The sequence below is a fragment of the Phycodurus eques genome, chromosome 15 (genome assembly GCF_024500275.1).
Source record: "Phycodurus eques isolate BA_2022a chromosome 15, UOR_Pequ_1.1, whole genome shotgun sequence".
NCBI classification, from domain to species: Eukaryota; Metazoa; Chordata; class Actinopteri; order Syngnathiformes; family Syngnathidae; genus Phycodurus; species Phycodurus eques.
Window position 1 is genome coordinate 19,584,393 of NC_084539.1, and position 17,437 is coordinate 19,601,829.

Genomic DNA, 17,437 nt, shown 5'->3' on the forward strand with positions numbered 1-17,437 from the left:
AGGCAGCACAGCAGCTGTCAACGCAGCGGGGCATCAAGAAACGAGGCAGGCATTAGCATCGTCGTCACGTGGGCGCCATCGCTCACTTTCGAGGCTTTCCCCCCCCCCGCCTCCCGCGGCCGCGGTGAGTCATTATCATCGACGGCTTGACAGAGCACAAATATCAGCAAAGGGTAAACTGGCAGTTATGTGAAGTGCAGTATTTACCTCCTTGATGGAGGAAGGCACGGGGAGTTAGAAAGCGGTGTCACTTATCACTTTCGCGGTGAAAACGAAGCGGCGGTTAATTGAAAGGAACGCGTCGGTTCGAGCGTCCTTTGGTCGACGCTACGAAAGGTTCGTTAGCACGCCGCCGTACTCTAACGACTTGTTTCCCCCGCTAGCGGCCTCGCAATTAACAAGCCGGAATGGCTCTCCGGTCCAATTTAGAACGCGTGAGGCAAGGCGCGAGCATGCTAACGCAACTCCGTAACAGTGGTGGGAAGTTACTGAACTTAAAGAGATTTTCTGGTGTCCGTAATGTACTTGAGTGTACATTTTTCTGGAACTTGACTTCTACTCCCTAAATTTGAAAGCGGAAATGTGTACTTTTTGGAACAGGAACAAAGGAGCATTAACAACAGATTAGGAGGAGCAAATTATTCCCCATCCATGGCCTTATTTTGAGTGAATTGTTTGATGTCGGCTTTTTTTCTTCTTCAATCATTTCAAATCTGAAAACACAGACAAGTAAGGTTTATTTTATTTTTTTTTAGTTATCATCCTTAGCGAATGTATCTTTTTTTTTTTTTTTTTGGTGCTTCAGTTATATAGCAAACCTATGGGAATACATTGTTTTGATAGCATAAAAGTCGAGCCGACGCTAGCTATGAAGTGTTTATAATTGACTTTTTACTCGAGTACATTTCAGAGTCTGAACTTTTTTCTTTTACCAAGTGGTGCCTTGAGATATTAGTTTAAGGAAAATGATCACTCTAATATTGGACTTTATGAAAAGAATGGTAAGAACAATTGAATAGAATGTAGAATAAGTATAATACCATCACACAGACAAACGAAGACAACTTCTACAAAGGACTCAATAACTGCAGTAATGTGTTTATTTTGCAAAGGATAAAGAATACATGCCTGTGACTATTATATTGTCTGTCTTCATGTGATACGGCACCTTTTGTCTTCACCTCTTTTGCTTAAAACATAACACAGCCACACAGATCCTCTTTGTTAGCCCTTCTATGGCGTTTACCCATTATGTGTTTGCATTAAACTGGCGGACTTAAAAGCACATTTATGTGGTTGTTTTAAATCCACGTGTACACACACACACACACACACATAGAATGTGTAATTCTCTTTTATTTGTGCGTATGTGAGAAAACATCTATCAGTAACCAATGTAATCCGTTACTCCCAACGTGAAAATGGATAGATGGCGACGTGAGGAAAACGGCCTGATGCTAACATGACAATAAAACAAGAAAATGAGGGGGGGGGGGGGGGGGGGGGGCTTTGCTAGCACGAGCTTGTGACCAAGCATGAGTAAAGCTAGCTTGTAACCTCATGTGCACATGGCTACAACTAGTTAGTTTTGGCTAGCTTAGCTTTAGCAATCTCCGAGCTCAACATTATAATAAAAGGCAACCAATTAGCCACATTAACGAACATGAAAACACAAGGTGGCATTTTGCTAGCACCGCCTTGTGATCGAACAGGGGGAAAACTACTAGCTAGAAGCCCCGAATGCATCAGGCTGTACAGCGTGTTAGTTTAGGGGCTAAACTACCTGAAACTCCGATTACTACTTACCTGTTAGGCATTTTCTCTAGTGTTACTCTCAATTTGTAGACACATACAATAAATACAATACAATCAACCCAATATTTAACTTTATTTTGACGCTTACTGTACCTTACGTTGAGCGAATCGCCATTAGCAGGACCTTTCTTATCCGTCCTGCGTTCGCCGACGTCAACCCCACTAGGGGCCTCGCCTCACCTCGCCTGTCTGTTGGACTGCTTCTGGAATCTTCCATCACGCTCCTGTTGGCTGTTAGGCCTCTCATAAATCCCAGTGGCCCAACCTAAGCTAATCCGCCGCTAACATGGCACCGAATAAGGAGCAGGGCTTTTTGGTGTAACTTAGGGCGATACAGAAAGAGCACAAAAAAAAAAAAAAATGTTTTACGAAAAATAGGCAAATGGTAATTTTCGAATCGGCATGTGTTTACTTCACTATTGTTAGCAAACTATTAGCTAAACGCTCAGTCAGTAGCATGCAAATTGTGACATTTGGCACCTTACAAATTCTCTCCAAAATGTTCCGAGCGCAGCAGGTGGTCGTGGGCGAGCTTGACGCTTGATCTTTTATTTGACAAAGCGCAGAGGGCAAACGAAAGGTCTCGATTGTTTGCTTGGAAAAAAAATTAGGCTGTCTGGAATGACATGAAAAGCCGCCATTGGAGGAGCCGGTGATGAGAAGTGACATTTTTCAGCGTCAAGAGAAGAAGATCAGTTTGTCTGGGTGTTGCAAAGGTTTAAACTTCACAGAGTGATGTTTGACATTTGGACTTCCTCTCTGGTGTGACCTTTTGCCGTTGTATCGGGTGTCAATCGAAAGCGGTTTCTGACAAAAATTACAATAAAAAGTCACATTTTGATGGGTAGAAGGAGCATGAAATCCAATCCGAATATGACAAGCTACGCTGGCTTGAAATTGAATAACCATCAGGTGCAATTATACAAAAATAAAAAAAATAGGCTTAAACTTGAATATCTTGCCTTTTATGATGTGATGGAAATCCGCAAATGTTGAACTGAAGCAACTGGATTCTTGGTTGTTGAAGATGTTTCACCTTTAATCCAAATGAACGATCAGCAGTTCATTTGCATCCTTCTCACAAAGGAAGGGATGGACTGTAAATCAAACAGTAAAAAACTGGTCCACGACAAAAACGCTCCACCATGACCAACAAGAAAAAAAAAAAAAACAGTTTCACTTTATCAAGAAAATGGCCACTAACCAGGCGTTTTGCCAAGAGGCAAGTGAACAAATTGGTCATGATGCAAAACGGTTACATCTGACAACTCCAATGTGACCACACACACCCACAAGAGACATCAATAATAAAACTCAACACCTAAGATTTATAAGTGGAGAAACCTTTTTGAATTAGAGATGAAATGTCTTCAACAACCAAGAGGCGTCCGGGTGTTCCGATTCACCCCCCCCGCCCCCCAGTGCGGATTACCATGTCAATCTACACAGAAAAGGTGAAAAAAATGAAATGTTCAAACAATCACACATCCCTGCAGATAGCTTTAGCTTCATATAAAACCTTTGAGCAACAGCGCCTCCAAGTGGTCATATATTTAACTGCACACATACTGTCATGGAAGTTTATTTATGTCTGTATGTATGTATTTTATTTTTACAGTAGATCCTTGTATTACGAAGTGGAAAATACTATTTTTGCTTCTGCAACGGAATTATCTTTACTCACCAGGGTGTTATGGAAAGAAATGTTACTATTTTAGTTGTAAATATAGTGTATATCTTTGCATATCTTGAAAACCATTTTATTAGTAGTTGTAGTAGAGCTCATGGAGGTCTCTAACACCCCCTTTTTTTTTTTAACAAAACAAATGTCATTTACATTTTTTTTTTACATTTATTGTGCCTACATTTTGTGAAATATATATTTTTAGTACGTGTCAAGGGAAAAATATTAAGCCTTGAGAAGACTAGAGACAAGAAGAATCGCTTTGAAAATAATGACAAACAATGTAATTAGCCTGTTTTTAGCCTTTTTAGAACCTTTTATTCACCGTGTGCTATGATGTTGTAACGTCATGTGCGATGTAACTATGTCACTATATCACAACTGTGCATTTTGTTGTCTATGCATTTGTATTGACTCTTCTTTTGCTTTGTTTTACTCCGTTTGCTCTCGGCGTGGCAAATGAGAATGTGTTCTCAACTGCCTTACCTGGATGAATAAAGGTTACATAAATAAAAATATAACTGATTATATTATATAGAATCTAAATAGCATCTGTTAATGCTATGTTCACTCCCACAAATCAATATATTACGATTTTTAAGACAGAATTCTTCTCGGTGTTAGAAGGTCAGTTGAGTGAAGCTCCTCCCAGTTTTTTTTTTAAACTCCACCCACCTATGTTTGCGTCAGCCGTCCTCTCTCAGGTCCGCAATCTTGTAATAAGTACGCTGGGCTCGAGCCGTTCTGAAGTTAGTTTGCTCGGTGATAAACTACCGAATAAAGTAAAAAATAAAAATAAGAAAATGTCTGGTCGTGGAAAAGGAGGCAAGGGTTTGGGGAAAGGAGGCGCCAAGCGTCACCGCAAAGTCCTCCGCGACAACATCCAGGGCATCACCAAGCCCGCCATCCGCCGCCTGGCTCGCCGCGGCGGCGTCAAGCGCATCTCGGGCCTCATCTACGAGGAGACTCGCGGCGTGCTCAAGGTCTTCCTGGAGAACGTCATCCGAGACGCCGTCACCTACACCGAGCACGCCAAGAGGAAGACCGTCACCGCCATGGATGTGGTCTACGCCCTCAAGCGGCAAGGACGCACTCTCTACGGCTTCGGCGGTTGAACTGTAACCTTAATCAGTCAAAACACCCCAAAGGTCCTTTTAAGGGCCACGCACTTTCTCTTCTTGAGCTTGTTTCACATGCGTTCGTTTACTTGTGAACGTCAACGACAAATAAGTGCAATTAGTCACATTGCCAGTAGGTGGTGTCGTCGTCTCCCCAACTCAACACTATGTTTTGGCTACTTTCTACAAAGAATTTTTACTCCATACTTAATTAAACAACTATCATGTGTACACCTAAAATGTCAAGTGGATTTTTTTGTTTCAACCTATATATTGACTTGTTTAAGAGCAAGTAATTAAGTTATGAGTTAAAATGTATTTCATCGTGGTTGGGCAACAAGTGTCCCGAACGAGTTGAACAGTTCGAAATTGGAATTGGTGAAATGAGGAACATATGTGGAATATGGGGGGAATTTTTTTTTAAATGTTTATTTTTTTTGGTAATAAAGACATAATTGCCTTGAATTTATTCGAAGGTTTGAGAAATGTGGAATGAGTTGGAAGTTCACGAAAGTGGGCGGACGAGCAAAAAAATAAAAATGGAAGCTGAACGTATAGCACTCCTCGCTCACGTTTCATGTTCAATTAATGCTATTGTATGTTCAATTCACCTCTAAATTTAACCCAAATCATTTCTTGGGGCTTAGCGATAAAAGTTCCCATCAAACAAAAAAGTATTTTTTTATTATTTTATATACTATTGTCTATAATACTATATATACAATATTATTATATACTATTATTTTTTATGTATTTATTATTTTTATTATTCTTCAGCCGTCAGTGTAAAAGGAGCTGACGTGATGAGGAACTACCTGTTTTTTGGCACCTGTTTTTTTTAATTTTTTATTTTTTGCTCACGAGCGAGCCAATCAAAAAAAGGCGCTGGCGCAGTAATATTTGCATACGGGCGTGTATAAAACCTCTGCCGCTCACTGAGGAAAGTCACTGTACTCACGAGGTAGAATAACTTGAGACAACATGCCTGAATCTGCGAAGTCATTGGCAAAGAAGGGCTCCAAGAAAGCTGTCGCCAAAGCGACGGGCAAGTCCGGCAAGGGAAGGAAAAAGGCGAGGAAGCAGACTTACTCCATCTATGTGTACAAGGTGCTCAAGCAGGTGCACCCCGACACCGGCATCTCGTCCAAGGCCATGAGCATCATGAACTCGTTCGTCAACGACATCTTCGAGCGCATCGCCTCCGAAGCTTCTCGCCTGGCTCACTACAACAAGCGCTCCACCATCACGTCCAGGGAGATCCAGACCGCCGTCCGCCTCCTGCTGCCGGGCGAGCTGGCCAAGCACGCCGTGTCCGAGGGCACCAAGGCCGTTACCAAGTACACCAGCTCCAAGTAAACGTTTAAGCTTTACGCTTAAACAGTTGCTCCCAACGGTTCTTTTAAGAACCACCCACTTCAACTTAAAAGAGTCTCCATCCGTTCACGCTACACATTTTTGTATTGTGTATTATGAACTGACTCAAACAAGCACATTTAGTACTAGAGATGACTTAATTGTATTGGTTTCACTGAGATGCCTGAAAATGACAAACTTTCATGTTTGTTAATAATTCACTGCAAACCCAGAATGACTTCTTGCTTGCGTTATATGAAATTTGAATTTAGCAAAGTTGCTAATTGTCCCAAAACTGCAGTGGTGCAGGTAAAAAAAAATAAGAAACTGTTCAATGTCCCCTTGTAAGTCGAGGTACAACTTTATTGAGTTTTCAATTTGCGTCGTGTACAAAATGCTGTAAGTTTTTTTAAATTATATTTTACTTTAATAAAAAAAAAAAACTGCTTTAACAAGTGCACAATGAGCTGTTTTTACTGTTTTTTTATTTCAGTGATGAAAACCCGTGCGGACAATCGTGTCGTAACTCTCGAGACCACATTCTGAACGCACCAGCACCGACCTGCAATCCTTCAACTTCATTAATGTGATAAGGAGTAAAAACAACAAATCCATTTGAATTCATGTGTTCACAACTCTCCACCACGCCCGTAATGACCGCACCGTTCGTTATTCACCGTTACTGACGTAAGAGAGGAACTGCTTTTGTTTTTCTTCCGGTTCTTCAAAATAAAAGCTTAACCGCTTGCCCAACAGCCGCCAACTCAGAAGTGTTACTTGGCAACGTATTGCCAAGTAACACAGTGTATACTTATGTTCAATCTATATATGCGTCGTGTACTTGTTTGTTATAGTGGTACAATATCGCTAGTAATAGTTAGCAATGCTTTTAACTTGGAGGTTCCGTAAAATATGACGTATTTTGGTCAGCCAATAAGGAAGCTGCGTTCAAACATGTTTAAATGTTGGGTGAGAGTAAAATATTTAATCCTAATCCAGATTTTAATTCTTTAGGATAATCTGTCTGTGGATTTGTCCAAGATAAAAGGGAAACTCATTTTAATTTCGTTGTTTTGGAGTTTTCATTTTTATTTTTTTTTGTTACTGTATGCAGCAATTGTTCACAACTCTATTTAACCGTCGTATTTCAAAAATGACAGAATAATTATATTTATTATGGCCTTTTAAATGCAAAATTCCCCCTAACTAAAATGTGACACTCGTAGCAGACAGCAGAATCCATATTATGATGTTTCAAGCACAATACAAAACTGTTCCAAAGCTCACATTATTACGTATCAACGTCTCAACTATCACATTCTTACACAAATGATTTATTGTATATTGGAATTTGGAACACTCCTCGCTTCGTCGTTGAAACGTTCGCTTTTAGATTTGTGTGACCAGTAGCCGTTCGCCCCTCCTGGCGGTGATTGGTTCTATTCAAAAAACGCTCGCCCAATAGAGGAGCGGCTTTCACGCGGGCTCTTCCCCAACGACACCAATCAGCGCTGTCTTGTCTGTATAAAAACACGCAGTCGCCGGCGTTCCGGCTAACTGTTTCGTCCCAAGCGTTGTAGCTCACGCGAAGATGGCGAGAACCAAGCAGACCGCTCGTAAGTCCACCGGAGGCAAAGCGCCCAGGAAGCAGCTGGCCACCAAGGCCGCCCGCAAGAGCGCCCCGGCCACCGGCGGCGTCAAGAAACCTCACCGCTACAGGCCCGGCACCGTGGCCCTCCGCGAGATCCGCCGCTACCAGAAGTCCACCGAGCTGCTCATCCGCAAGCTGCCCTTCCAGCGTCTGGTCAGGGAGATCGCTCAGGACTTCAAGACCGACCTGCGCTTCCAGAGCTCGGCCGTCATGGCTCTGCAGGAGTCCAGCGAGGCTTACCTAGTCGGCCTGTTCGAGGACACCAACCTGTGCGCCATCCACGCCAAGCGGGTCACCATCATGCCCAAGGACATCCAGCTGGCTCGCAGGATCCGCGGGGAGAGAGCTTGAACTCGCCGCCTCGCAACCAACAACGGCTCTTCTAAGAGCCACCGACGTTTTACATTCAAAGACCAATTCCGTTCTGTGTCATCAAATGTCATAATCATAGAAATCTGCATACGATAGTAGTGTATACATGCAAAAAAAGGCAGTCAACACACAACTAAGCAACGTATGATTGCTAAAATGTACAGTTGTGCTCAGAAATTGATATAGTGGCAGAATTTATTTTTTTTGTAACATGGTTGAACAAGGACCATCATGATTTCATTTACTGGCTAAATCTTGTTTTAATGATTGTGTTTTTCTGAAATGCTTGACAGGTTAATTTAAACGCTGTTGGAAGTATAAAATGAGTAAAGTATATAAGTAAGTAAGTATATATAAAGTATACAATTGATATCTGTAACATTTGCACAACCGACATTGTCCCAGATGATCGCACTACTCGTCACTTTAAACCGCATACACTCCTTGAAGTCTCAGCGCCCTTTGCACAATGGTCATTGCACCGGACTATTGCAATATTAGTCGTTCGAACTGCTCTAAGTGCTAGAGGACTCTGCATCTTTTTGCACAATTGTTTTTTGTCAATGTCTTTATGTCCCCAAAGTGTTCTGTAAATTGACTGTTTGTTGTACTAGAGCGGCTCCAACTACCGGAGACAAATTCCTTGTGTGTTTTGGACATACTTGGCAAATAAAGATGATTCTGATTCTGATTCTGAAATGTTCCTCCTGGCCGTTCATGTTTTCATGAAATAAAAAGTTGTACACATCTTTACAACTATGTGTTTACATGTTTACACAGCGTGTGTGCTCTCATTTACTAAATAAAAGAAGAGCTGTGAATTTCAAAATAAGAGCAGGTCAATAAAAAGTTATACGTGTTCAAATAGAGTGCTTCTGAACAATAAAGTACAACAACAATTGTACATTCATTCACCAACTGAGCTGTTTTGGGGGATTTGTTTGTTCAAAACATTTTGTTACACAATGGCGTTTCTCCATCAACTCAGTTCCACTCGGAGTCTCGTTCTCTTTCCCCTGCTACGTTTCTCGTATGTTATTGGTCGGTACGGTTTGCCACCACCGTAAAGCTTGTAACGCTGCGCCGCTTAAAATAGAAAGCAGCCTGTATGTCTTTGATTAGAACCTTTATTTATTAGTATTATTGTTTTTTTTTTCTTTTTTGGCCACTGACCTAGAAGGTTGTCCTGAGGTCTGAGGTGTGTCAGGAGTGGATTTGCACCGACTTTATGTTCCGTTCAATATTTACGACCGAAAGTTTTCATATGTGGTGAAAGCCGACGTCTCCCGAGTCAAGAATCGAATACTTGTCTTAACAGGTCACCTTGGACCTCGCCCGCTCCAAAAACAGGAAATCTGAGCAAAAGGGAGCGGCGCCGATTGGAGCTCTTTGCTGATTGGACAACCGTTTCCCCGCATCCTTTGACCAATCACTGAGTAGCAATAATTATATAATTTCAACTGATCTTTGCTGATTGGATAATCGTTTCCCCGCACCGTCTGGCCAATCACTGAGCAGCAACAATGTGTATAAATTCACTTCTTCGCGGTAGTGTGTATATACTCAATTGCTATTCAATCAGTCAAGCGGCTAATTAAAAAGTAATCATGTCTGGACGTGGCAAGGCTGGCAAAGCAAGGGCGAAGGCCAGGACTCGGTCTTCTCGTGCCGGGCTTCAGTTCCCGGTCGGGCGAGTCCACAGACTCCTCCGCAAAGGCAATTATTCGCAGCGCGTCGGTGGCGGCTCCTCCGTTTACCTTGCGGCGGTGCTCGAGTACCTGACCGCTGAGATCTTGGAGCTGGCCGGAAACGCTGCTCGCGACAACAAGAAGACCAGAATCATCCCTCGCCATTTGCAGCTGGCCGTCCGCAACGACGAGGAGCTCAACAAACTTCTGGGCGGCGTCACCATCGCTCAGGGCGGCGTGTTGCCAAACATCCAGGCGGTTCTGCTGCCCAAGAAGACCGAAAAGGCCAACAAGCCCAAGTAAACTTCAATTCCAGACCTCCTGCAACCACAAAGGCTCTTTTAAGGGCCACACACACTTTCTCTAAAAGAGTTTGGAATTCCTTTTAAAGTAATAAATGTTGAGAAACTGGACAAAGATTGAAATAAAGTCTTCTCTCACAACGCCTCCAGCAAAACTGAAATTTTTCCTACCAAACATTTAAAAATTCTAGATTTCACTGTCACAATGGTCCTCTGAAAGCAACTATGGACCCGTTGTCCATAAAAGAATTCAACTAATAGGACTTATACTTAACAGTATGATAATTTGAGCATAATTATCCATTGTTGATAACCACAAATACATATAGTGTACACAGATATGAAACGAAGAAATACAATTTGTGTGGAGGGGACAAAGATTTTTAACACGAAATATATTTGCAATTCCTAGTTTGGGGTACCTTAACAGCGTATTTGAAAGAAATGTTAACATTTCTACGTCCCAATAAAATGTAGTATGGAAGTTGGGTCATCGCGACCGGTGTTAGTGGCGCGTCTATGTTGTGTAAACACCGACCAGAGGATATTTACAAGGGAAAGTCCCAGCCAATCAGAGAGTGGCGCCGGCGCAGTCAAATTTGAATGCGGCTATAAAATGCTGACTCATTTGAGTTGGACAGTTTATGACGTGTTTATGGAATGACAGCTAGAGGAGACAAATCCAATATAATTTGTGACATTATTGCTGTATCCCAACCTGAGTTAGACAAATACGCACGTGACAATTCTCGTACAACCAAGTTGTGTGGTGTGATAAATCAATAATAATTTAAAACAATAAGTAGCTACTGAATTTTGCTGGACCAATAAGTGCTCTTTTAGAAAAAGGGTGTGGCTCTTAAAAGAGCCTTTGTGGGTGCAGGAGGTCCGGAATTGAAGTTTACTTGTTCTTGTTGGCTTTCTCGGTCTTCTTGGGCAGCAGAACCGCCTGGATGTTTGGCAACACGCCGCCCTGAGCGATGGTGACGCCGCCCAGAAGTTTGTTGAGCTCCTCGTCGTTGCGGACGGCCAGCTGCAAATGGCGAGGGATGATTCTGGTCTTCTTGTTGTCGCGAGCAGCGTTTCCGGCCAGCTCCAAGATCTCAGCGGTCAGGTACTCGAGCACCGCCGCAAGGTAAACGGAGGAGCCGCCACCGACGCGCTGCGAATAATTGCCTTTGCGGAGGAGTCTGTGGACTCGCCCGACCGGGAACTGAAGCCCGGCACGAGAAGACCGAGTCCTGGCCTTCGCCCTTGCTTTGCCAGCCTTGCCACGCCCAGACATGATCGCTTATTTAACAGTTTCCGGCGTTCTGAATTTCTGTTTAACACTATCAAACACTGGCACGAAGCAGTGTATTTATACACACTGTTGCTGCTCAGTGATTGGTCAGATGATGCGGGGAAACGGTTGTCCAATCAGCAAAGAGGTTCAGTGTGCGCCGCTCCCCTTTGCTGAGACTTGCTAGACCCGTTTGGGGCTGGGTCGATGGTGACCCCTTCTGACAGGTATTCCTTCTATGATCAATGTTTGAGCCTTCTCTTTTTCCAAGCAAAAAAAAAAAAAAAAAGCAAACAAAAAAACCCCCAAAATATGTTGGGCTTCTTTTTAGAGGAGTTCAGTATCTCCCTGTTGGTCTGGAAAGTACTGAATAATAAAAGTATAACAAATATAGTCCAATTATGCTACAGCAGTATCCATACAACTTGTGCAAGTATCACAATGACATATACAAATGTATAGATATACAGATATTGATATTGAAGAATTATAAAATGAGTTACTTTGGCCTAACCTGCAAAGTGACACCAAAAAGTTGATCATTGCATAACTTTGCAAAGAAAATAATATTGCGATAGAGTACTTCCTGATTATGAAGTACATGTTGACTTACTGATATTACTGGTTTCATCGAGCTGTGCTCACTGAATGAAATTGACGATCAATAACAATGATGAAGCTAGTTTCATAAATTTGCAAAAAAATAAAATGTAACAATAATGATTCTGCTGCTATCATGAGGATGTGGTACATTTACACTGTTCTTAGTGTCACTTATATAAACAAAAATAAAAAGTTATGAACTGGAGAGAAATTACTCATTACCCGATATGTGTGGTGGCTCTGAGAAGAGCAAAGTCGCTTTACAGGAAATGAAGAATTGCTCAATCGAGATTTGGCGAGACACGACAGCGCTGGTTGGTCCACCCAGGATCAAACAGCTGATTGGACAAAAGCAATTCCAAGTCGCCCAATCGTTAAAACCAATTGCCCCTACAGTTTCGCCCAGTTATGGAGGATCAAAAAAAAAAAAAAAAAAAAAAAACGTGACCGGTTAACCGACGTGCCGGCCATGTTTGTGGGGGCAAAGTTCCCATTGAAATTTAGTCGTAACTTGCTCCTTTCTCAAGCGATTTGAACGAGGTTTACGTTTTATGTCAACGCAAATCGTGGAATATCAATACAGAACATTTAAAAATCCCAATATCTACTTTTTTTTTTTTTACTACAATCATATACAGCACAATCCACTGACAACCTTATATCTGTTTTCTTGCCACCCACATACATGGATCTACCAGTCTGAGAAAGAGGAAGAGAGAAGGGGGGGGAAAAAAAAAAAAAAAAAAAAAAAGGGAGTGTTCATATAAACGTACGCATTATTTTTTAATGCAAGTCTTCAATAGTGTAGTGAGTTACTTGCACAACAAACCCACTTAGAACATGATTCAACATTTTAAAAAGGGCTTTTTATGAAGTACATTCGGTGCTTGTGTTACACGTGGACGCGCAGAGCCATTTTTGTGTGCGCGGCAGATACGCAACAGAAGTTTAGTTTAAAGTAGTTTAAATACTGTATTTTAATTAACAACTCAAAACAAAATCATGTGCGACTTCCACGATTCCTGCTAAAATCTTCAAGATTTCAAGCACTTTTTTCTTATTACCAAACTTTAACAGATCGGTGAACAAACTCATCCATGAATTCCAATTTCAAAACTAGTAAATTTGTTTTTTATTTTTATTGGTACAAAAAAATGACGGATGACGTAACCTTGTATTCCAATTTAGTGTGTGATACAACATCCACAGTCGACATTTATACTGACACAAAATATATATATATAATTTTTTTTTTAATTATTATTATTTTTTTAAAGATTGTGAGGACGAAGAACTCTTAAGAATAAGTAGGTGGCCCTTAAAAGAGCCTTTGGTTTGTCGGTTACAGCCGAAATAGTTTACTTGGAGCTGGTGTACTTGGTGACGGCCTTGGTGCCCTCGGACACGGCGTGCTTGGCCAGCTCGCCCGGTAGCAGGAGGCGGACGGCGGTCTGGATCTCCCTGGACGTGATGGTGGAGCGCTTGTTGTAGTGAGCCAGGCGAGACGCTTCGGAGGCGATGCGCTCGAAGATGTCGTTGACGAACGAGTTCATGATGCTCATGGCCTTGGACGAGATGCCGGTGTCGGGGTGCACCTGCTTGAGCACCTTGTACACGTAGATGCCATAGGTCTGCTTCCTGGCTCTCTTCCTCTTCCTGGTGCCTTTGTTGTTGGACTTCGCCACCGCCTTCTTGGATCCTTTCTTACCCGCGGGCTTCGACAGCTCAGGCATTGTTACAATTGCTCCGTCAAGTTATCTACTCGAGTGAAGCAGCACTGGAAGAACCAGTCAATTTATAGCCGGCTCATGCAAATTTTACTGTGCCAGCGCCACTCTCTGATTGGTTGAGACTCTCCCTTGAAAATATTCACTGGGAGGTGTTTACGCAACATAGGCGCGCCACGAACAACGGTCGCGAAGAAACACTTAGCACACTAGATTTTAGTGGGCCGTGTAAATGTATTTCTTTAAATTGCACTGTTAACGTACCCCAAACTATTAATGGCAAATAGATTTCATTTTCAATTTTTATTTTGCTGCACTAGTTTGCTTGTACTCGCAATGTGTCGGAAGCTACTTTTATTTTCAGTTTTGTCGTCTTATTTGTAATCTGAAAAGAAAAATAACCTCTAAAAACAAACCAAGTCAGTTAAACATTTCATTGCAACCAGTCAAATTTTCCAAACCATACTTTAGCATTTGTCCATGTACGTTTTAAAGATCTGGACAACACTTCAAAATCATTCTTGAGACAATGCCTGGACTCTGCACAACATTAATTTGTTTTAAGGTGGTTCGAGCACTTTTGATGCTTGATATTAAAGAACACAATAATACAGTTGTGACTGAACCGCAACTGTATTATTTCAAAACCCCCAATTTAATACAAAACAGCATTTGTAATTTGAGCTTCATTATTAGTGTCATGAAACTGCTTATGTTTGACGGTACCCTCAAGCAGGTTGTGAATATTCGCGATCAAAATGAACTTGGACATTTCTCACAACCACTAATAGGATATTAGCTCATAGTAGAAATGCGTGTGTGGCCCTTAAAAGGGCCTTTTGGTTGCCGTTGTGTTGAAACCGAATGACGGTTTAACCGCCGAAGCCGTAGAGTGTGCGTCCTTGCCGCTTGAGGGCGTAGACCACATCCATGGCGGTGACGGTCTTCCTCTTGGCGTGCTCGGTGTAGGTGACGGCGTCGCGGATGACGTTCTCCAGGAAGACCTTGAGCACGCCGCGGGTCTCCTCGTAGATGAGGCCCGAGATGCGCTTGACGCCGCCGCGGCGAGCCAGGCGGCGGATGGCGGGCTTGGTGATGCCCTGGATGTTGTCGCGGAGGACTTTGCGGTGACGCTTGGCGCCTCCTTTCCCCAAACCTTTGCCTCCCTTGCCGCGACCTGACATATTTAGCACGGTAACTTGTCACAAAGGAAACTGAAGTCAAAGCGCCTCGAGTCCAGCGTACTTATTATAAGACTGCGGACCTGAGCGAGGACAACTGATGCAATCTTGGCTGGCGGGAAGCTTTTTTTCCCAACTTGGGAGGAGCTTAACGCTGATGATCTTCAAACGTGACTTCACCAGCAAGTATTTCGTATAAATATATAAGCAGTACTGTATAGAAGAAATTCTAAATCGTGAATAAACACATTCCGCCAAAACTCTTCTTGCTTGCAGATATCTTCCCTCCAGCCAACAAAATTATTAAAATGAACAAGTGTGAAATTTGGTTTGGGGGAACAACAAGGGAGGTTGCGACTTGCAGGAGCTGAACTTGGCTAAAGAAAAGAAAAAAAAAAAAAAAAAAAGTAGCCTTTGTGTATATAAAAATAAAAAACTGCAGCCATCAAAGGGAAGTTCCCTCGAGGTTGGGAACGTGCCTCTGGAGGCCCAGAATATAAATTATTTTGGCGAGATTGTTTCCCAAATACGAACGTTTGGGGATGGACTGAAATGGTTTGGCTAGTTAAAAATATTTTTCATAAAATGATAGATTGTGCATTTATCAAGTATACATTCTTAATGAATTAGACAATGTTTCACATTAAAAAAAAAAAAAAAAAAAAAAAAAAAAAAAAGACTATATTAGAAGAGATTAAAGACGTACAGTGGTTGATTGCAGTGAGTCGACTCCCACTTTGGGGTACAGTTTCATAGTTTTGTAAAACTTACTGGACTAACATTGCAAACAAACAAACTTTTTCTTCTCCCCCCCCCCCCCGACAATTTAATGTTTTGCAGAAGAAAATATGTAAGACAAGAAAAGTGCAATGAGCATCAGTCAGACGGTCTCAGAAGCTCTAAATTTACCGGTCGGTCTACGTTCCTACTCTCCGCTATGGACACGATCCCCAGATCCCTAGATCGTGACCAAAAGAACAAGATCGTGGATACGAGCGGCCGAAATGAGTTTCCTCCGAAAGGTGTCCGGGCTCTCCCTTAGAGAAGAGTAAGATGAGGTGGCTCGGGTATCCGGTCAGGAGACCTCCCTGGTGAGGTGTTCCGGGAACATCCCGGAGGAAGGAGAACCCGGCCGGGGACAATCCAGGAAACACTGGAGAGGTTACATCCCCCAGCAGACCTGGGAACACCTCAGTATTCATCCTCGGAAGAGTTGGGTGAAGTGGCTGGGGACGGGGGAATCTGGGCTTCTGTACTTGATCTGCTGCTTCCGTAACCTGACCTCATAAACGGAAGAAAATGGATGGATACGTGAACCACTTATAAAAGGCTAAAATAGTCTATTTTACAAGAAGTGCATACCATACATTTTTTCATGTAAATGGAAGTCTTCAGGAAAGAGAATCTTTTCCTCGGAGTACTACAAGAAAAAATAAAATGCAGTCAAAAAAAAAAAAAAAAAAAAAATCATACTGTAACATTTCACCAAAATGCAAAATATTTACTGTGATAAAGAAAATTAATTCCTTTGAAGTCAACATATGATCGAACAGATTTGGAGGGGGCAGGGTTATTGTACAGAAGCCTTGACTAAAAGGAGACCAGAGAATGACACCGCATTTATCTATATCATAAAGCAAATAATATTCAATGGAGCTTTTGCTCTCTTTGAAATGAGTGGCTGGCTCTTAAAAGAACCGTTGTGGCAGAGTAGTTGTCCAGCAGTCCTACTTGGGCTTGATGGCCTTCTCGGTCTTCTTGGGCAGCAGAACCGCCTGGATGTTGGGCAACACGCCGCCCTGAGCGATAGTGACACCGCCTAGAAGTTTGTTGAGCTCCTCGTCATTGCGGACAGCCAGCTGCAAATGGCGTGGGATGATTCTGGTCTTCTTGTTGTCGCGAGCAGCGTTTCCGGCCAGCTCCAAAATCTCAGCTGTCAAGTACTCGAGCACGGCCGCCAGGTAGACCGGAGCGCCGGCGCCGATACGCTCGGCGTAGTTGCCTTTGCGGAGAAGCCTGTGAACCCGACCAACTGGGAACTGCAGCCCTGCACGGGACGAACGAGTCTTGGACTTCGCCCTTGCCTTTCCGGACTTTCCACGACCAGACATTTTATAATTTTAAACTTGACTTGAAGATGACGTTCAAGCAAATTTTCTCTGTCTCGAATAGTTCGACGAGTGTTAGCGTTCCGGGGCGGTTGACTTTATACATACGTTTGCTGCTCGATGATTGGCTATCTCAAGCGGGGAAAAGGTTGTCCAATCAGCAAGGAGTTCATGTTGAAACTGCTCCGCCTTCTAAATAGTTTCCACCGCCTGTCCTTTGAAATGCAGTGTTGACACGTTTGAATTTAAATGGGCCTGAAAAAAAAGGAGCTTTGAAGTTCACACACTGGTACGTCTTTATTCCGATATTAAACGTAAGCTATGGTCGCTTTGATGTTCTGTTTGTTTATTACGAAGTACGACACACGTTTCACCCGACGTGTTCACTTGCTGCTCGTTGATTGGCTCGCTGCAGCGGGAAAACGGTTGTCCAATCAGCAAAGAGCTGCCCTCAACGCGGCCCTGCGTCATGTCGCTTCAGTCTCCAGCTTTGAAGTTAATTTTTTTTTTAACTGAGTGCAGTGTTCCCTTGCTATATCGTTGTTCACTATTG

At 42.7% G+C, this 17,437-nt stretch overlaps 6 protein-coding genes across 7 annotated transcripts; 3 read left to right on the forward strand and 3 right to left on the reverse strand.

Moving 5' to 3' along the window:
* Positions 1-4,265: 4,265 nt before the first annotated feature.
* LOC133413573 (histone H3) lies at positions 4,266-8,154 on the forward strand. Its single transcript, XM_061698119.1, has 2 exons — positions 4,266-4,609; positions 7,551-8,154. The coding sequence occupies exons 1-2, from the start codon at positions 4,303-4,305 to the stop codon at positions 7,970-7,972; spliced, it is 729 nt and encodes a 242-aa protein (XP_061554103.1). The 5' UTR covers positions 4,266-4,302; the 3' UTR covers positions 7,973-8,154.
* On the forward strand, positions 5,589-5,988 carry LOC133413575 (histone H2B-like). The gene has a single exon (XM_061698121.1). The coding sequence runs from the start codon at positions 5,599-5,601 to the stop codon at positions 5,971-5,973; it is 375 nt and encodes a 124-aa protein (XP_061554105.1). The 5' UTR covers positions 5,589-5,598; the 3' UTR covers positions 5,974-5,988.
* A 1,417-nt stretch (positions 8,155-9,571) lies between the features above and the next one.
* On the forward strand, positions 9,572-10,114 carry LOC133413574 (histone H2A, embryonic-like). The gene has a single exon (XM_061698120.1). The coding sequence runs from the start codon at positions 9,601-9,603 to the stop codon at positions 9,982-9,984; it is 384 nt and encodes a 127-aa protein (XP_061554104.1). The 5' UTR covers positions 9,572-9,600; the 3' UTR covers positions 9,985-10,114.
* A 770-nt stretch (positions 10,115-10,884) lies between these two features.
* On the reverse strand, positions 10,885-16,945 carry LOC133413820 (histone H2A-like). Of its 2 annotated transcripts, none has more exons than XM_061698660.1 (3): positions 16,508-16,945; positions 12,517-12,530; positions 10,885-11,273 (listed from the first exon to the last, which is right to left on the reverse strand). In XM_061698660.1, the coding sequence occupies exons 1-3, from the start codon at positions 16,885-16,887 to the stop codon at positions 10,885-10,887; spliced, it is 783 nt and encodes a 260-aa protein (XP_061554644.1). In that variant the 5' UTR covers positions 16,888-16,945. The 2 variants fall into 2 exon arrangements, with proteins under 2 accessions (XP_061554644.1, XP_061554643.1); XM_061698659.1 differs by lacking the exons at positions 10,885-11,273; positions 12,517-12,530 and adding exons at positions 15,625-16,053; positions 16,144-16,196.
* LOC133413821 (histone H2B 7-like) lies at positions 12,865-13,621 on the reverse strand. The gene has a single exon (XM_061698661.1). The coding sequence runs from the start codon at positions 13,599-13,601 to the stop codon at positions 13,227-13,229; it is 375 nt and encodes a 124-aa protein (XP_061554645.1). The 5' UTR covers positions 13,602-13,621; the 3' UTR covers positions 12,865-13,226.
* On the reverse strand, positions 13,975-14,791 carry LOC133413823 (histone H4). The gene has a single exon (XM_061698663.1). The coding sequence runs from the start codon at positions 14,777-14,779 to the stop codon at positions 14,468-14,470; it is 312 nt and encodes a 103-aa protein (XP_061554647.1). The 5' UTR covers positions 14,780-14,791; the 3' UTR covers positions 13,975-14,467.
* Positions 16,946-17,437: the final 492 nt, after the last annotated feature.

Bases quoted from the DNA above. Each gene is read 5' to 3' on its own strand.
- LOC133413823 (XM_061698663.1), bottom strand. From the start codon at position 14,779: ATGTCAGGTCGCGGCAAGGGAGGCAAAGGTTTGGGGAAAGGAGGCGCC.
- LOC133413820 (XM_061698660.1), bottom strand. From the start codon at position 16,887: ATGTCTGGTCGTGGAAAGTCCGGAAAGGCAAGGGCGAAGTCCAAGACT.
- LOC133413821 (XM_061698661.1), bottom strand. From the start codon at position 13,601: ATGCCTGAGCTGTCGAAGCCCGCGGGTAAGAAAGGATCCAAGAAGGCG.
- LOC133413573 (XM_061698119.1), top strand. From the start codon at position 4,303: ATGTCTGGTCGTGGAAAAGGAGGCAAGGGTTTGGGGAAAGGAGGCGCC. The intron at 4,610-7,550 runs GTTGAACTGTAA...CAAGCGTTGTAG, and splicing joins CACTCTCTACGGCTTCGGCG to CTCACGCGAAGATGGCGAGA.
- LOC133413575 (XM_061698121.1), top strand. From the start codon at position 5,599: ATGCCTGAATCTGCGAAGTCATTGGCAAAGAAGGGCTCCAAGAAAGCT.
- LOC133413574 (XM_061698120.1), top strand. From the start codon at position 9,601: ATGTCTGGACGTGGCAAGGCTGGCAAAGCAAGGGCGAAGGCCAGGACT.